The sequence below is a fragment of the Lontra canadensis genome, unplaced genomic scaffold (assembly GCF_010015895.1).
Source record: "Lontra canadensis isolate GAN:19392208 unplaced genomic scaffold, GSC_riverotter_1.0 scaffold1, whole genome shotgun sequence".
In the NCBI taxonomy this organism is placed as follows: Eukaryota; Metazoa; Chordata; class Mammalia; order Carnivora; family Mustelidae; genus Lontra; species Lontra canadensis.
This window is the reverse complement of record NW_022630995.1, coordinates 72,776,559-72,792,527: the sequence shown is the minus strand read 5'-3', so window position 1 is coordinate 72,792,527 and position 15,969 is coordinate 72,776,559. Positions and strand designations below refer to the sequence as shown.

The following is a 15,969-nucleotide window of genomic DNA, read 5'->3' as shown; positions in this document are numbered from 1 at the left end:
ACTGAAAGGAAGTGAATTTGAAAAAAAATGTTTTTAAATGTGGTTAGCATTTGTGTGTGTGATATACTGAAAAATAAATGGAAATTTCCCTTGTAACTGAAATCCCTCCTATAAAGGAAAATGTGCCTTTCAGAAAACATAAAACATCTATTTGATGTGGTGCTCATTTGAGATTTAAAATATCTGAGTTCAGCCTTTTTTAGGCTATTTAACTTTCTTCATATTTCAATTCCCTGCTAGTAAACCAAGGAGGGTATTTTCACCTCTTGGAAACATTGTAAGGCATCTTTTTTTGACCCAACTTAATACAAAATGTTCTGAGATTTTTTTTTTTTAATTTGAAAAATGTTCAAGTAGTTACTATTTGATTATTCTTTTTTTTCTTTACACTTCAAATGCATTTAAATTCTTCAGTCTACTGGGAATACCATAGACTTCTTTCATTCCCATTACAGGTCTCAAATTCACTCCTTTTCCATTGTGTTTTTCTTGTTTGCCAAGCCAGCTGAAAGCTTCCTCTGTATCACTCAAAATTCAACATTGAATTATTCTCTCATGAAAGATATGCTTCATGCAAAGCTTTTGAACTTATATGTAGACCAGGACTCTGATTTATGGACAGTTCTTTAGCTTTACTTTAATTTTTCTTTTATTTTCATTGACAGCAAAATTTTTTGGAGAGTACAATCAAGGTAGTGTATTCATAGAAATAACATTAATAGAAGCTTGGTCATAAATGAGAACAGTCATAATAATGATCTCCTTTACCAAAGCATTCCACACAGAGAGATAACAGCACAATAATTAAAGAATTTGTTGTTTGTCACACAACAAATACAACAGAACTGCAGTAACAAAAATCATCATTTTAAAAAATGTTCTTATACTAAAAATAAAAGCAAAAATATGAGATCATGCACTGGAGACAAAAGCTAAAAGTGAATAGTTATAACAAAAACATTGCAAAAGATAAAAATGTTCAAGTTTTGTGAAGGAGAGAAGATTCAAATAGAACAGTTTCAGAATAAATCACTTACATTTACTACCCTAGGAGGGACACTGACATAACTGTCTTCGTCCACTAATATTTTTCGCTGATAGAATACATACTGTTAACCCATTTATAGGACAGATTTCATTTCCTTGGAGCATGTCTACTGTTACAAGGACGGAATGAAATTCATCGTTTACCTTGATTACAAATAGACAATAATACTTCAGGAGAAATATTCTCAAGAACAGGCCAGTGTGATGCCCCAGAATAGTAGGGCCCTGGGGGTTGGGAAGCATTGGCTCTAGCCCTATTTTCCTCATTGTCTGTGAAAGACACTTCCCAGTCCTAAAATGAAATTTCACCTCATGTTTCAATTCTGCTGTAATTGAACTATCAGAACTAGAAGAGAGCAGCGAAAAAAATAATAATAATAAAATAGTTTAACATTTTTATTGATGTGTAATTTTATTTTTTAAGTACTGTAAAAAGAAACTGGATCACTTAATGAAACTAAGAATCATATAATGCTTTAGTGGGGTTGTTCCTACAGCACAGCAACTTCTTCCCCAACGTAACTAATCTACACAGTGCCTTTATACTTTGTGGTTGACTATATATCCTATTTGAACAGTGGCTAGTTTCTCCATGATTAGGAAAGACATGTTTGTCATGGGAGTAAAAAAATAAAATTTGTCTGTTAAATTACACATAAATATAAGGTACAAATGTATTTTTAAAATACAGATTAAAATAATCACACTGGCATTGTGTACATACGAAAATACAGTATTTAATATTCAATATACACAGACACATTTATGATAAATGCAACTATTCGGCAATGCCAGTTCTTTCAGGGTCTTCTCTGTCCCCTATTTCCACACATATGGAAAACAAAAACGCTTCGCTAAAATCTCCTAGCTCTGGCGGACATCTTGAAGCAGTTTGTTAATCTCAGCCACTAGCTCACTGGCATCCATGAGTTCGTGTTTCCCGTCGTTGAGGTGGTTGAGCACATTGTCAAAATCATCTTCTTCATAGTTTTCGGGGATCTCCTCCATGGCCGGCAGCCATTTCGAGGAAGGCTGCACACTGGAGTGAGTTCCAAGAGGGGGACCCGAGCTGTTGGTGGGGTTTTGAAAATGCGTACTGGCTGCCCAGGCGGCCACGCCTTGCGGGTAACCCGCAGTCTTGGCGGGCAACGCCCCCTTGCGGCGCTCCAGAGAGTTGGACCGATCCACCTCGCTGCACTCCGCATAGGTGTCCAGGGAAGGGGGCAAGAGGCGCTGGAACACGCTGCTCATTTCCGAGAGCAGAGAGGATGTGCTGGTATCCCCGGAGTCCTCGTCGTTCGGGGAGTCCTTCCCAAAGGTGGAGAAACTCTTCTTCTTCTCCCCAGAATCCGCGGGCTGGGTGTCCTCCTCAAGACTCTGATGCGGATGCTGCTGCTGCTGCGCTTGTGCTGGGAACTCCTCCCCCGGAATGAACATGTTACTCCGATAGTCGGAGGACGGCGAGGGCAGCGGTGGCATCCAGCACTGGTCGGAGTGTCCCAGGACCCTGCACTCCTCCGTGCAAAGCCGCATAGCTACACCGAGGAAAACAACAGGGATTCATGATCATACTTAGCGTAACTCCAAATGATAAAAAAGAAGGTAATTTCATTTTTTAAAAAGTAAAACGAGACAGTTTTAAACGGCGAACACGATACTCACCTGTTATTTTATACGCTAAATGGACTACACTTACGGATTTAAGTTATCATTTTTATGGACTTTTTTTTTTTTTCTTCTGTTTATCAAATAAGGAAAGGAGGGTTATGACTCACACACTTCTCAGGAATGTTATTTCTGCTACTCACGTAATGAGAAAACAGATTTATAACTTATACATGAGGATGACTGAAAAGGAGCAAAGGTATGGGTGATGGAATGTTTGAACATAAATTCTTGAAAACCCAGGGCTGTAAAGTGAAATCCATAATTTTACAATGCCACCGGATAATTTTTGAATAATACCTATGAGTAGCTTTCTAGATATTGAGGTCTATCTGACCAACTTTACTTTTAATGGAGGTATTGGGAATATAATAAACTATCAGGTCATTATCCTTATTAACTCTCTCCAACGTATTCTGGATTATTTATTGATTTGTTACTTAAAATAGCAGTGCAAATTATCCTCAACTACCAGGCATCGCTAGTTAGTCTGTTACAAAGACTTCTTTTAGAGGTTTGAAATTCAAATAGATGGAAAAGTCATTAAAAACTGAACAGTACAAAAAAAAATCCATTGGTTATCTCTTCCAGTTGTTATAATGCCCTATTGGAATGTGAGTGGCCACACTCACAGAAAATAATAGGTGATATTAGAGAAGCAGAAAATAAAGAGGAGAAAAATTTCTAAATTTGCCAAATATAACTAAATTACACAACAAGGAAGAAATGCAAAAATGTAAAATATACTTCACAAACCATCTATCTCTTCCGCTGAAAATTAGGTCTCTTCAGTATCATGATTTTATTTTAGAGCCAGAGACAGAATGCAGAAAATACAAAGTAGTTATCTTACATTTGAATGACAACTGGATTGGTACCAACCATACCTGTCTATTCAGAGCTAATTCTCTAGATCTGACCACTTCGGAAAGATTTCTCTTCTTCCCAAATTACCGTGAAAAAGGATGACTCTTGAACAATGTCAAGTCCTTTATCAAGGGATGCAAGCGGTCTAGATAGTCCTCACTACCAGGTGAAGTGTCTGGATAGAATAAGCATTCACTATATGTTTTCTGATTATCAGGGAAATGCACATCAAAACCACAATGAGATACCACTTCAAATTGTCAGGATGGCTGTTATAAAAAAATAATAAATGTTGGCAAGGATGTGGAGAAATTAGAATACTTGTCCACTGTTGTTAAGAATACAAATGGTGCAGCCACTATGGAAAACAATATGGAAGTTCCTCAAAACACTAAAGCTGTAACTACCATATGATCTAGCAATCCCACTTCTGGGTATGTACCCAAAAGCATTGAAATCAAGATCTCATCGAGATATTAGCCCTTTCCTGTTCACTGCAGCACTATTCACAATAGCCAGATGGGAAGACAATGTGAATGGCCACCAACAAACGAATGGATAGAATAAATGTAGTATATGCATACAATGGACTATTATTTAGCCTTAAAGTAGAAGGAAAAGTCTACATTATGTGGCAACTTGGATGAATCTTGAGGACATTATACTTGGTGAAGTAAGTCAGGACAAATACTGCATGACTCTATGTATATAAGGTATCTAAAATGGACAAACTCATAGAATCCGAGAGTGGAATGGTGGTTGCTCGTAGGTGTGTGTGTGCTAGGAGGTTGAGGAAATGGGGGACTGCTAATCAATGGGTATCAAGTTTTGGTTAAGCACGAAGAGTAAGTTGTGGAGATCTGCTACACAACGTTGTACCTATAGTTAACAATACTGTACTGTATAATTAAAATTTTATTAAGAGGGTAGATCACATGTTAAGAGTTCTTACGCAGTAAAATAAAAATTTTAAAGATTTTGTTTGTTTATTTGACAGATACAGATCACAAGTAGGCAGAGAGGCAGGCAGAGGGAGAGGGGGAAGCAGGCTCCCTGCTGAGCAGAGAGCCCGATGTGGGGCTCGATTCCAGATCTCTGGAATCATGGCCCGAGTCGAAGGCAGATGCTTTAACCCACTGAGCCATCCAGGCGCCCCTTAAACAAGATTTATATACTAAAAAAGGAAAGTGAAGACTTAATGTTTCCTTTCAGAAAAAGAGAAATGAGGCACCTGGGTGACTCAGTCTGTTAAGTGTCCAAGTCTTGATTTCATCAGGTCATAATCTCAGGGTTGTGAGATTGAGCCCCAGGCCGGCTCCATGCCCAGTTTAAGATTCTTTCTCTGTGTTTCTCCCTCTACCTACCTGTACCCACTCTCCCTCCCTCTCTTAAGAAAAAAAGACATATAAAGGACCTCGTTGAAAAGGTGGAAGTCACTGTCCTTCATCACTTAAACTGTGGAGATAGCAGTTTTATACCTCATCAACTCTGGACCTCAGTTCTTTTTTTTTCTTCTTCTTTTTTCTTTTCCTTTTTTTTTTTTCTTTTCTTCTTTTTCTTCTTCTTTTTTTCCTTTTTTTCCCAAAGATTTTATTTATCCATTCAACAGAGAGAGAGATCACAAGTAGGCAGAGAGGCAGGCAGAGGGGGTGGGGGAAGCAGGCTCCCTGTGGAGCAGAGAGCCTGATGTGAGGCTCCATCCCAGGACCCCAGGATCATGACCTAAGCCCAAGGCAGGGGCTTAACCCACTGAACCACCCAGCTGCCCCTGGACCTCAGTTCTTAATAGAGAAGGGGCTTATCTGCAAAAATGACAGCAAGTATACTGGGTGAGAACAAAAGTCTGATTGGCAGGAAAGCTAAAAATAGAAAGAGGGTAGGGAAAATGCAGAGATAGAGTGAGTGCTAACTGGGGACTAAGACAAAGGGCAAATACTGAGAATCCTTGTGTACTTTTGCTGTGAAGAAAGGCTAAGTTTAAATAAGGATGGATGATTTAAGAATAAAAGCATGCTGGGGAACCTGGGTGGCTCAGTGGGTTAAAGCCTCTGACTTCAGCTCAGGTCCTGGTCTCAGGGTCCTGGGATCTAGCCCCCGAGTTGGGCTCTCTGCTGAGCGGGGAGCCTGCTTCCTTCTCTCTCTCTGCCTGCTTCTTGGCCTACTTGTGATCTCTATCAAATAAATAAATAAATAAATAATCTTAAAAAAAAAAAAAAAGAATAAAAGCATGTTTAGATGTACTGACTTCATGCATTATTACTGCTTGGAAAAACTCACCAATTATCGCTCATAATTTAATGTAGACAAAAATCAAAAGGAGTTGAAAGTAATTGGAATGCCTTAATAGCCATGAGGTTTTCTCAGCAGTGAAACAATTCTCAAAAAAATCTCCCTGATTCCCCGGGTCTCTGAAAATGGAAAGGAGATCTGTCTATCTTATACACATCCTGTTAGAAGGAAGGGAAATAGATCTGATGACACCTTTCATTTGTTTTCTGGCCTTTAACTCTGTGGGAAGGACTTAATTGATTGTTTGATTGATTTTGTTTTCTTTTAATATTTAATGACGGGGGGATTACATAGGCTTCTAGGAATCCTGCATATGATCAACTTTCTAAAGACCTGAATATAATGAACATAAAACCAAAAATACAACCTGGATGATTAAAATGATAGTCCCTATTCAAAAGTAATTTAATTACAGGAATTTTTAAAACAGGGAATGCTATTTAACAACTCTGCAGCAAATAAGTGAAACTTTCATTATAAAATAATAAATTAACATACCATTTTTCAAATTCATAAAGTAGGAAAAATTGATGAAGCAATGCTAATGGAGAGAAGGTTGGGAAAATTAATAGAGATGGGGGCAGTGGCACAGATTAGGGTATTTCTGTTTCATTGATATTTTCAACCTTTCCCTGGAGACTCAACTATTTAAAACATTCTCAGTATACACATAATTCAGTGCCACAGAGGTTTCATACCACATCCAGTAAGTTAGAACTTATTGGCAAGGGGTGCATGTAGCTAATCTTTCTGTCTCTTCTTGGAAGCAGCCAGGTGGTTAAATTTCCTCTGGAAAGGGGAAGGGAGGTAAGGAAGCAGAGAACTCCATAGGACTACCAATTTTGTGACTATACTATATCTTATGCATCAGACCTAACGTAAGAAGAAGAGATAAAAACCCTGGGTCTAACTCCTATCAAGCCATTAGTTATTGAGTAGTGAATCGGTTACGTCTTCAGAGCCTGCCATAGGCAAAGTCATTATGATAGCTCCCGTCCTCAAATGGTTTCCGATCCAGTTCTGAGTCAAGTGTAACAAGTGATGCCCTAAATGCCCAGTTAGAGTGCCAGGCTGTATGATGCTGAGGGCATGGCAAGAAAGGAAAAAAAGGGAGAAAGTGGAGGTTGCAGTAGTTAAAGGAAGACAAACTTGAAACAAATTTTGAGAGCTGACAAGGTCTCCGACATGGTGAAGAAAAACTAATTTTTTTCAGGAAGAAAGGCAACATGAGCAAAGGACTGGTGTGTTATGTGAAGAGATGGTTCTGCCCATTGCAAAAGATAAAAAAAAAAAAAAAGAAAGGAAGGAAGGAAGGAAGGAAGGAAGGAAGGAAGGAAGGAAGAGAAGAAAAAAAGCAAAATGGAGAGTTAATAAGCTAGGAGTGGGTTTTATTGGCCTTGGAATGCCAAGGGAAGTAGTTTTATTAGGTGTTGCTGGGCAACAAAAGTCAATTACTGATTTTGAACCAAAAAAATGTGAATTAAAACATTCTGAAAAAGTTGTTCAAGTTGCAAAAAGAAATATTTAACGAACGCAGGAGGTGCTAGAGAGTGAATATCGGCTTATGTGCTGGTACAGTAAACCAGCCGTGGAAGAAAGGCCAGAACTGGGATACCAGCCATGACAATGGACAGAACATGGATTTAAAGAGAAATGTTTGAGTTAAGTAATCACAGATGGCAAAAAAGTGGAATGAGCCTAATAAAGGAGTATCACAAGAAACAAAATCAAAAGCCTTTATAAATCATTCTGGTGCAGCTGATAGATTAGGAAAATGGAAATTTTGCAGGAATATGTGTAGCACTGTAGTTCAAAGTTGAATGAGTAAGGAAGAAAGTATGTTGACAAACATGAGCTAACAGACAAAAATGCTTGCTGATTTTACTGCTCAGATTGCAGGATATTTCTGTGGGAATTAATAGAATGGATGACCAGAAATGACCTTGTTGGCAGGCAATGCAACATAACATAATCTATATTTGATCACAGTTCAGTGCAGAAAAATAGTTGGAATAAGACACTTAAGTCCTAAAAATATACATGCTTTTGAAAACTGCACTGATTCTGTTAATGGCATTCAGATGTGGACTTGCATTTTTTTTTTTTTTCCTACTTGGGCTATTTCCTGGGAATATAAGTTTACACAGCACAAGTTTTAAACCCTAACATGCTGGCGGAAGCTGCCAGAATGAGTAATAAACCAGAAAATGGTTGAAGTACAATCAGAATGATGGTCATAACTAAAGGACGGTTATCTCTGTATAAATACTAAATATGCTCATTTCTTTCCATACTAGCCAGACATGAATAAGGCTTAAAATACTTTATAAATCACTGGTAATATCCCAGTGCTCTATGCCACCAGAATGCTTTCTCCACATGGATGCAAGTGGCCAGTAAGAAAGAAATGTATCTATTATAAAACAACACCATGTACCAGCAATATAGCTCTCCTGCTAGATACCTAGATTAAGTATAATTATGTAAATGTGGAATTTTTTAAAGGGCTATTTATATATTAAGTTGTGTTATTACTGATAATATAAAAGTGAAGCTCCAACTTTGAAAAGAAATGATAACTTATAAGGAGTTTAAAGCCATTCACTAAATAAAACTTACTATTACCTAGACTTTATATCTACCCATTATTTCCTCAATGGCTTTATTTACATTTTTTTATCTTATTTTTTTAATACAAGCATTAGATAACTCTCCTGCTATGAACATATCTGGTGTTGGTAGCTTTGAAAGAGTGAGAGAGAAATCTTGTCTTTGTTTAAAACAAGTTAGCTGTTTACAACTACACAATTTCAGAATTATAAAGGATTTTAGGCACCATTTAGGCCCCCAAATGGAAAGGTTGTCTAAATAGGGAAAGTTTTTTTCCTTTTAACTATGCCAATAAATTAAAATTTCAATGAATAGCCCTCATACAATTTAAAAAATAACTTATTATAATATAATACTAATGTTATGACCATTAAATTACTTTTCTGTTCTATGAAATAATGTAATTTAGGAAATGACATTATTCAAAATTAGGGATGAATATTCAACATTAGAGTTCCATCAGTATCATTGAATCATAGAAATTTAGCCAGATGGTTCTTTCATTTCATTGCAAGTTTTCTGAGGCTGTGTATATCCCACTAGATTTTCAGAGATTTATTTTCTTCCTTTAAACAGGGAATCTAGAATAAAACAAAGAAACAAAGACACTACTGTGCAAATATTGGTTCTCGTGTAAACTGTAGCCCTCAATGCTACTAGAAGTCCTTGCCATACATTCATCCTGCCAGAGATGCACTATCTCGTGCTGTCCTATCATAATGAAATAGGCAGCATTCAATCATTTCATAGATGGTAGTGAGACTTAAGAATATGAGAACAAATACATTACTGAACTTATTTAAAAAAAAAAAACTGTTGCTTCATATTGCTCTTACTGGGCTAGTGTTTATGTGTGCGGGGACTGGTTGAAATCCCACCTCCACCATGTACAAATTGCCCGATTTGGGACACATTTTTTTAACCTTTATAAGCTTCAGTTTTCAAACCTAAACAAAACAAACAAACAAAACAAGAACACTACTCTTACTACCACCCCACTACTAATTCCTGTGTCTGTGAAAGTGTTAGGAGACAGAATGCAAGTACCAGTGTCCTCATGGGGCCTATGTAAGTGCTGGGACATTGCTGGTTACTACTGGTGGCAACTACCGCCACCACCAATAGAACTTTCCATGTGGTGAAAACCTGCATTTCTGTGGCTCTCTGAAGCGGTCTCATGACTATTTCCTAAACTCTCCTACTTATCTATATTTAGAAAACGGATGTTTGATTGAACTCAGATGGGGCATAGTTCTGCCTTCCTTTCATTTATCAAATGGCAGTCATTTGATCAACATTCTCTGGAATGTAGAAACATAAGTAGCCAAAGCAACATTTATGTGTTCCTAAGAGTTGATTCAATATTACAGTCTCTAGAACCGGGGTTGCTACAATGAGGTAGTCAGGATTTACCCAGTTGGTTCAGGGTTTCTACTACACAACTTAGAGTGGGGGGACTCTAAGGAAAATGTGGCTCCTAACTTACTAGGATCTCCTCCATGTAGCTATGTATAAATTTCCCTCTTAAACTCCTGTTCCTTTTCCACTATAGTGCAGATAGAAAATGAAGGGAGGCAAAAATATTCTGTGTTTACCACCTACAAAGATGCATTCTTTGTCCTATTTTTGGTGATAGAAGTGGACCATTTTCTAGTGTATTTTAATCTCTGATTCTGTGAGTAGGTTTCCATCACAGGAAATTTGTGTCCTCCAAATTATAGTCCGGTTCACCACGAGGCACCAAAACAGGCTGTTTGAATAACAATAACCACCCAGTAATTTCATAAAGAGTTGCTCAAGAGTGCCCTGTGGCAGTCCTAGATGGGGCAGAAAGAGGAAAGAAGTGGTGTGGTTTTCTGTCCTCCTCGCCCCACTCCTTCCTTCTTGTCCTGCTGGACTCTCCTGCTTACTCCGTCTCTACCAACTGCTTCATATGAATTCTAAGAAAATGATTCTGAAGTGTGCCAGGTCATGTTCATTGCTAATAGTGTACAAATGACAGACACTTCAGTGCAAAGGACAAAGAAAATTAGAAGCATGGGAGAAACTTTTCACTTCATTGGTGTAGCAGATCTGAAAATAAGGATTTATCATCTATCACTACCCTCTTACCTGCTGGAATTCTTCCATCTGTAAGAAACAGGTCGCTGAATCCTTCACCCAGCAGCCTATCTATCGGTGAATCTCGCCCCAAATCGTAATCACTGTCTCCTGCTTCACTGTCACCACGGCCACTGTCTTTCAAGCTAAATTTGTCCATGTCTTGGAGGGCATATCTAGAAAGATGAATCAGAGAAAGCGTGTTTTTTACTCTTCAGCATTCATGTTAGTGGGACTCAATAGGTAGCAGGAGGATAATTCATACCTATAGCTCCTGGAATATTTGTTTCCTCGAAAACTTGGCCTTGGCTGATATTGCCCCTGGTGAAGCATTGAAAGAAGCTGGGAGACCTGCTGGAAACCAAAGAGACAGAACTGATTTCTGGAAACAAAGCCCCAAAGACTCACAAGCTTTAAGCAAGGAAAAACAGTTGCACACTATCTCATCCTAATTAATTGAACATGTTACCTCTGTTTTAAAGATTTACACATGCTGGAATGTGGCAGACCACGTAGGCAGCCACCACACATAACTGACTCCATCCCAGAGAGACTTGAATGATCTCATACACTGACTTTTTCTTTTGGAAAGAGAACTCCTTGATAAATAACAGATTGATTTCCTTTATTTTATTTTATTTTTTAGTTCAGATTAAAGTGAGCAGTTATAAAAATACGTGGAAAATGTTGTAAAATACAACATTCAAACACATGCAACTAAAATAGTCTCAGAAAAATTCTAAAAGTTGAGCAAATGTGATATGCATTCAGATGGCATTGTGAAGGCCTCGGTTTTGTTTTTTGTTTTTTTAATTTTTTAAAATTCTTTTGTTTTTTGAGGGGAGTGTTAGTAGGAATCACAATTATGAGAATAAAACAAGCCCTTTTATTTTCGGCTTCCAGTATTTCAATCTGGGAAGTAAGGGTATTCTAATTAGATAGTCATTTAAGAGCTCTATGTTTATTGTTCAATATTATACATATAAATAATACATGCAAGCAAAAAAAGAAAAACAAAACAGCCCACTAAGGTATGTATATTACTACATACACATAATGCAACTTGTACCCTATTTAATTCAAATATTATTTACTTCTTAAGAGAAACATTTAAGAACTAACAGATACACAACTTCTGAACACTAACAGCTGACTTGATCAGTGAACTGGTGTAGGGTATGATCTTACCTCAACAGCAGGAGTGGCATGGGTGAGTTCTAATGAGAAATTCTCTGGCACGTGGTTGGATGAGATTGTCACCAAACTGTTGAGGGACTGGTGACTGTGGTGACTCTGCCGGCTGCCCATCTGCCCTCTTTCCAAGGTTGGAGACGAAGATGGAGACGACCTGTGATGAGATCTGATGGGCAGAGTGCCATTCATGGTTGGCACCAAGGTAATGTCCCCTTTGTGAATCTGCCTGGATGGCCTTTTTGGGTGGTGCTGATAAGTGGATTCTGCTACCCTGCAGTTGTAGGATCTAGTGTCTTTCTTTTCTCTGTTACACCTCGTGGCAAACAGCACCATAATAACCAACAACACTGCACAAATTGCTCCTAAGGAAATAATTATAATCATGGAGACATCCAAAGATGCCTGGCTTACTGAGGTCATGGCTGTACTTGTCACTGACTCTGCATATTCAAAGATCACACACTTCAGAAGGACTTTGGTATGCAGCTGAGGATTGCCTTTGTCCTGGATGATAACCGAGAGCTCCCATTCTGTGTAGGAAACAGATTCCATGCTCACATTTGTATGGATGTCACATGATCGTGGATCCATTAAAAAGATATTCTCCTCATTACCTGCTATGATGGAGCAACTGAGTTCAGCATTCACACCAGAGTCTCTGTCAATTGCCCTTATTCTTGTGACGTGAAAGCCGCTTTCAGCCCCTTTGGGTATGGAGATTTCTGCAGTATTATTGCGCAGCGCAGGCCCTATAACCACAGGGACATTGTCATTTTCATCAATGATGGTGAGCACAACTGTGGTATTGCTTGCGAGTTGCTTTGGACTTCCTCCATCTCTTGCTTCAACCACAAAAGTGATCTGACTCACTTCCTCATGATCAAAGATTCTGAGGGCATAGATGGCTCCATTCGATGGGTCAATGGTTACATATGTAGTTATGGAATTTCCCAGGATAAAACTCTCCAAAATTGTGTATGTAACTTGCCCGTTTTCTCCAAGATCAGGATCTGTGGCTGTAACAGTGGTGATATAGGCCCCTGGCGAGTTATTCTCTGAGATTGCAAATTCATAGCGACTTCTCTGGAAGTGGGGTGGATTGTCATTTATATCATTGATCTGAACAGTAAAATGTTTTACTGTAGAAAGACTGGGTGTCCCCTTGTCCTCAGCGATTACGGTCAAACTGTATTCAGATCTCTTTTCTCTATCCAGTGTGGCATTCGTCAAGATTAAATAATTGTTTTCATAAGTCTTCTGAAGTTTAAAGTGACCATGTCCGTGAAGTTTGCAAACTATTTCTCCATTCAGCCCAGAATCCTTGTCCTGAACCCCGACCAAAGCAACAAACGTGTCAATAGGATCCCCTTCAAAGATATAAGATATTTCTTCTTTGCCAGGGGACATGAGGTTTATGTTAATTTCAGGCTTATTGTCATTAACATCCACAACCTTAATTATAATTTTGCAATGAGCTGGGATTGAATTTGGACCCAAATCTTGAGCCTGAACATCAATCTCATAGGATTTGGTGATTTCATAATCCACTTGCTTGAAAAGAGTCAAATGTCCTCTTTCTGAATCGATTTTAAAAGTCTCTATAATCTTGGGAGACACATGACTGCTGAAGGAATATACAATCTTCCCATTAGCGCCCTCATCTGGATCAGTGGCATTCAGATCAAGGAGCAAAGTGCCAATGGGGGAGTTTTCTAAGAGTTGTATTATATAAGACTGCTGCTCAAAAGCAGGGCTGTTGTCATTGGAGTCTGAAATGCTTATTTTTAGTATGGATGAGCCAGATCTCTGAGGCACCCCCATATCTGAGGCAGTGAGCTGAAGCTCATAGCTTGACTTCAGCTCCCGATCCAGCTCTCTGACCACTATAAGTTCTGCATACTTGGCGCCATCAGTCCTGGTCCGGACCTCAATATTAAAGAAATCATTGGCAGAGAGAGAGTATGTATGGAGGGAATTTTCCCCCACATCTGGATCAAATGCACTGTCCAGGGGGATCCGAGTCCCGACTGCTGCACTCTCAGATATCTCGATAGGTATGACAGATCTTGAAAACTGGGGAGAATTGTCATTAATATCCAGCACTTCGACTTCAATATGGAAAAGCTGCAGATGCTCCGTGGGTAGAGTGATCACATCAAACTCTATGGAACAGTTCAAGTTTTTCTGGCATAGCTGTTCACGGTCGATTTTAGCCCCTATGCTGATTTCTCCATTATCCTCATTGACCACAAGGAGAGGAGAATTTCCCCTTTGCATGGCTCGAAAACGAACAGTGGAAGGATTAGGTAGCTTAACTAAAACATCAGCCACATCCTCTGATAGTCTTGCAATTACTGATCCAACCCTCTGCTCCTCATAAATCCTGTATTTCAGATTCTTGCCCAGTACATCGTAGCTGAAAGATAGCATCAGGAGTGCAAAAACAAATCTAAAGTGCATTTTAGCATTCATTTGGCACATCGGTCAGTTTGAGGTGATTCCTCACACAGACCAAGTTAAAACGGCAAAGCAATTCCCCCAACTTCCTTTGGCAACTTAAAGCTAAGCTACATTTGGTACTTGAAAGTTGAAAGCGTCTCTTAATAATACAGCACAGCAATTAACGGCTCGCAAACTTTTGTTTTATACACACCGTGTCACGACTTCCAGCTACTAGCGGCGTGGAGTGCGATCCTTGCGTTTGTTTGGCCGTCTGTCCTCTCTGCAGGCCGACGAGTGTCACCTCCGCGTTTCCCCCCTCGTGTAGTCGGAATCCATCTAGTGCAAGGTGCCGGCGGTCTGCGGTGAATCCTTCTCGAGCGATTCTTTCTCCCTTTCTCTGCGCGGCTGCAGACTAAACACCCGTGATTGCTGACTCCAGTCTAAAATCTGTACAACTTCACTTCAACTCAGACAAAGCTCTCTTGCCCGGCGTGTGTTGAATCGCTTCCAGCCAATCAGCGTCCTTCCAAATCAAAAGCTGATGGAGTCCCCAAAGCGAGGGAGGTCGAGAGTGGCGGGTGGAGAGGGAGAGAGACCAGCTAGGAGGGAGGCGGGGGCTGGGGGCGCGGCGGGAAGAGCGGGGAGGAGGGCCGGTGGGGGCTGGGGGCGGAGGATGGGAGCCGCTCCTTCCACGGCTCCTCCCTTCCTCCTTCGTCCTCCCCCTCCTCCTTTCAATCCACTGCATTCACTTTCTCTGAGCGTGCCACGACAAAGGGGAGACAAATTACAGCAGAAAAACTTTAAATCAACTTCTGGTCGCCTTTATTTATAGGGCATTTTAAATCGTTCTGGTTTTCTTAATTGCCCTTTCTTCTTCCACAAACATGTAATCATCTTGCCTTTCATAGTCTTTTTAAGTACTAGTTTAACTTAAAATACCTCTAAGTGCGTTTTGTTGGTGAAGGAATTTAATAAAATTTGAAAACTTGCTTCTAATTATGCTTCTCAGGCCGCCTCCTTCCCCTCCCCCTCTGTAAATACTTGAGTCTTTCCCCCGTGAGCACAAGCAGATTTTCTTGGGGCTCTCTTTGGAAGAACAGACCAAGTAAGGAGGTTTCATTTTCTGTTTTTCTTTCATCTTTATTCTTTGAAGATAAGAAAAGGGCTGTTTTCCACTCTTGATTTCTCTTAATTAGCAAGATTTAAAGGAGCACCTTAGGATTCGAAGCTAATTACTAATATAGTTCGACCATATAGCATTTCTTTCTTGGAGTTGCGGCGAAATTGGCTATGATATTTCTTTGTTTTGTACTTCAAAAAAATCCTATTTACCTTTAAAGCAAGATATTTCATGCTTTAGCGTGCCAGTTTCTACCAAAAGGCATTATCCATACATAGTGAGTCTTCACAATGAATACTGGGGGGAGGTGGACTCAATAGTTTACAAGTCAAATTTTTATAATATATGTATTTTTTATGAAAGCACTTTTCAGATATGTATTTTAAGAAGCCAAAGCTTGTTTACATTGAAGAATAAAATGCCTGAGCTGAAAATTGCATTTTGTGTGCATCCAAATGCTAGGAAATATCGTGGGAGGCTTGTGCTCTATCCAGGTCACAGAAACTGATACGGTATTCTTATTTGAAAATATGATTATTTATGATGTTCTTTCTGCTCTGCAATTCCTTTTAAGTTTATCATCATGGCTCTATTGCTGCTTTTTTTTTTTTCTTGTACCTCTTGCATTATTCCTC

The 15,969-nt window shown here is 39.2% G+C and overlaps 1 protein-coding gene across 2 annotated transcripts; it reads right to left on the bottom strand.

Annotated features, from left to right (window-relative positions):
- Positions 1-374: 374 nt before the first annotated feature.
- Positions 375-14,767, bottom strand: PCDH18 (protocadherin 18). 2 transcript variants are annotated; one of them, XM_032857607.1, is made up of 4 exons: positions 11,767-14,767; positions 10,844-10,932; positions 10,591-10,754; positions 375-2,582 (listed from the first exon to the last, which is right to left on the bottom strand). In XM_032857607.1, exons 1-4 carry the CDS (start codon positions 14,251-14,253, stop codon positions 1,912-1,914), a joined length of 3,411 nt encoding a protein of 1,136 aa, XP_032713498.1. In that variant the 5' UTR covers positions 14,254-14,767; the 3' UTR covers positions 375-1,911. The 2 variants fall into 2 exon arrangements, with proteins under 2 accessions (XP_032713498.1, XP_032713506.1); XM_032857615.1 differs by having other exon boundaries at positions 10,844-10,929.
- Between the last annotated feature and the right edge of the window lie 1,202 nt (positions 14,768-15,969).

Bases quoted from the DNA above. Each gene is read 5' to 3' on its own strand.
- PCDH18 (XM_032857607.1), bottom strand. From the start codon at position 14,253: ATGTGCCAAATGAATGCTAAAATGCACTTTAGATTTGTTTTTGCACTC. The intron at 10,933-11,766 runs GTAAGATCATAC...TTTGGTTTCCAG, and splicing joins ATGCCACTCCTGCTGTTGAG to CAGGTCTCCCAGCTTCTTTC. The intron at 2,583-10,590 runs GTAAGAGGGTAG...TCCTCGGTGTAG, and splicing joins AGATGGAAGAATTCCAGCAG to CTATGCGGCTTTGCACGGAG.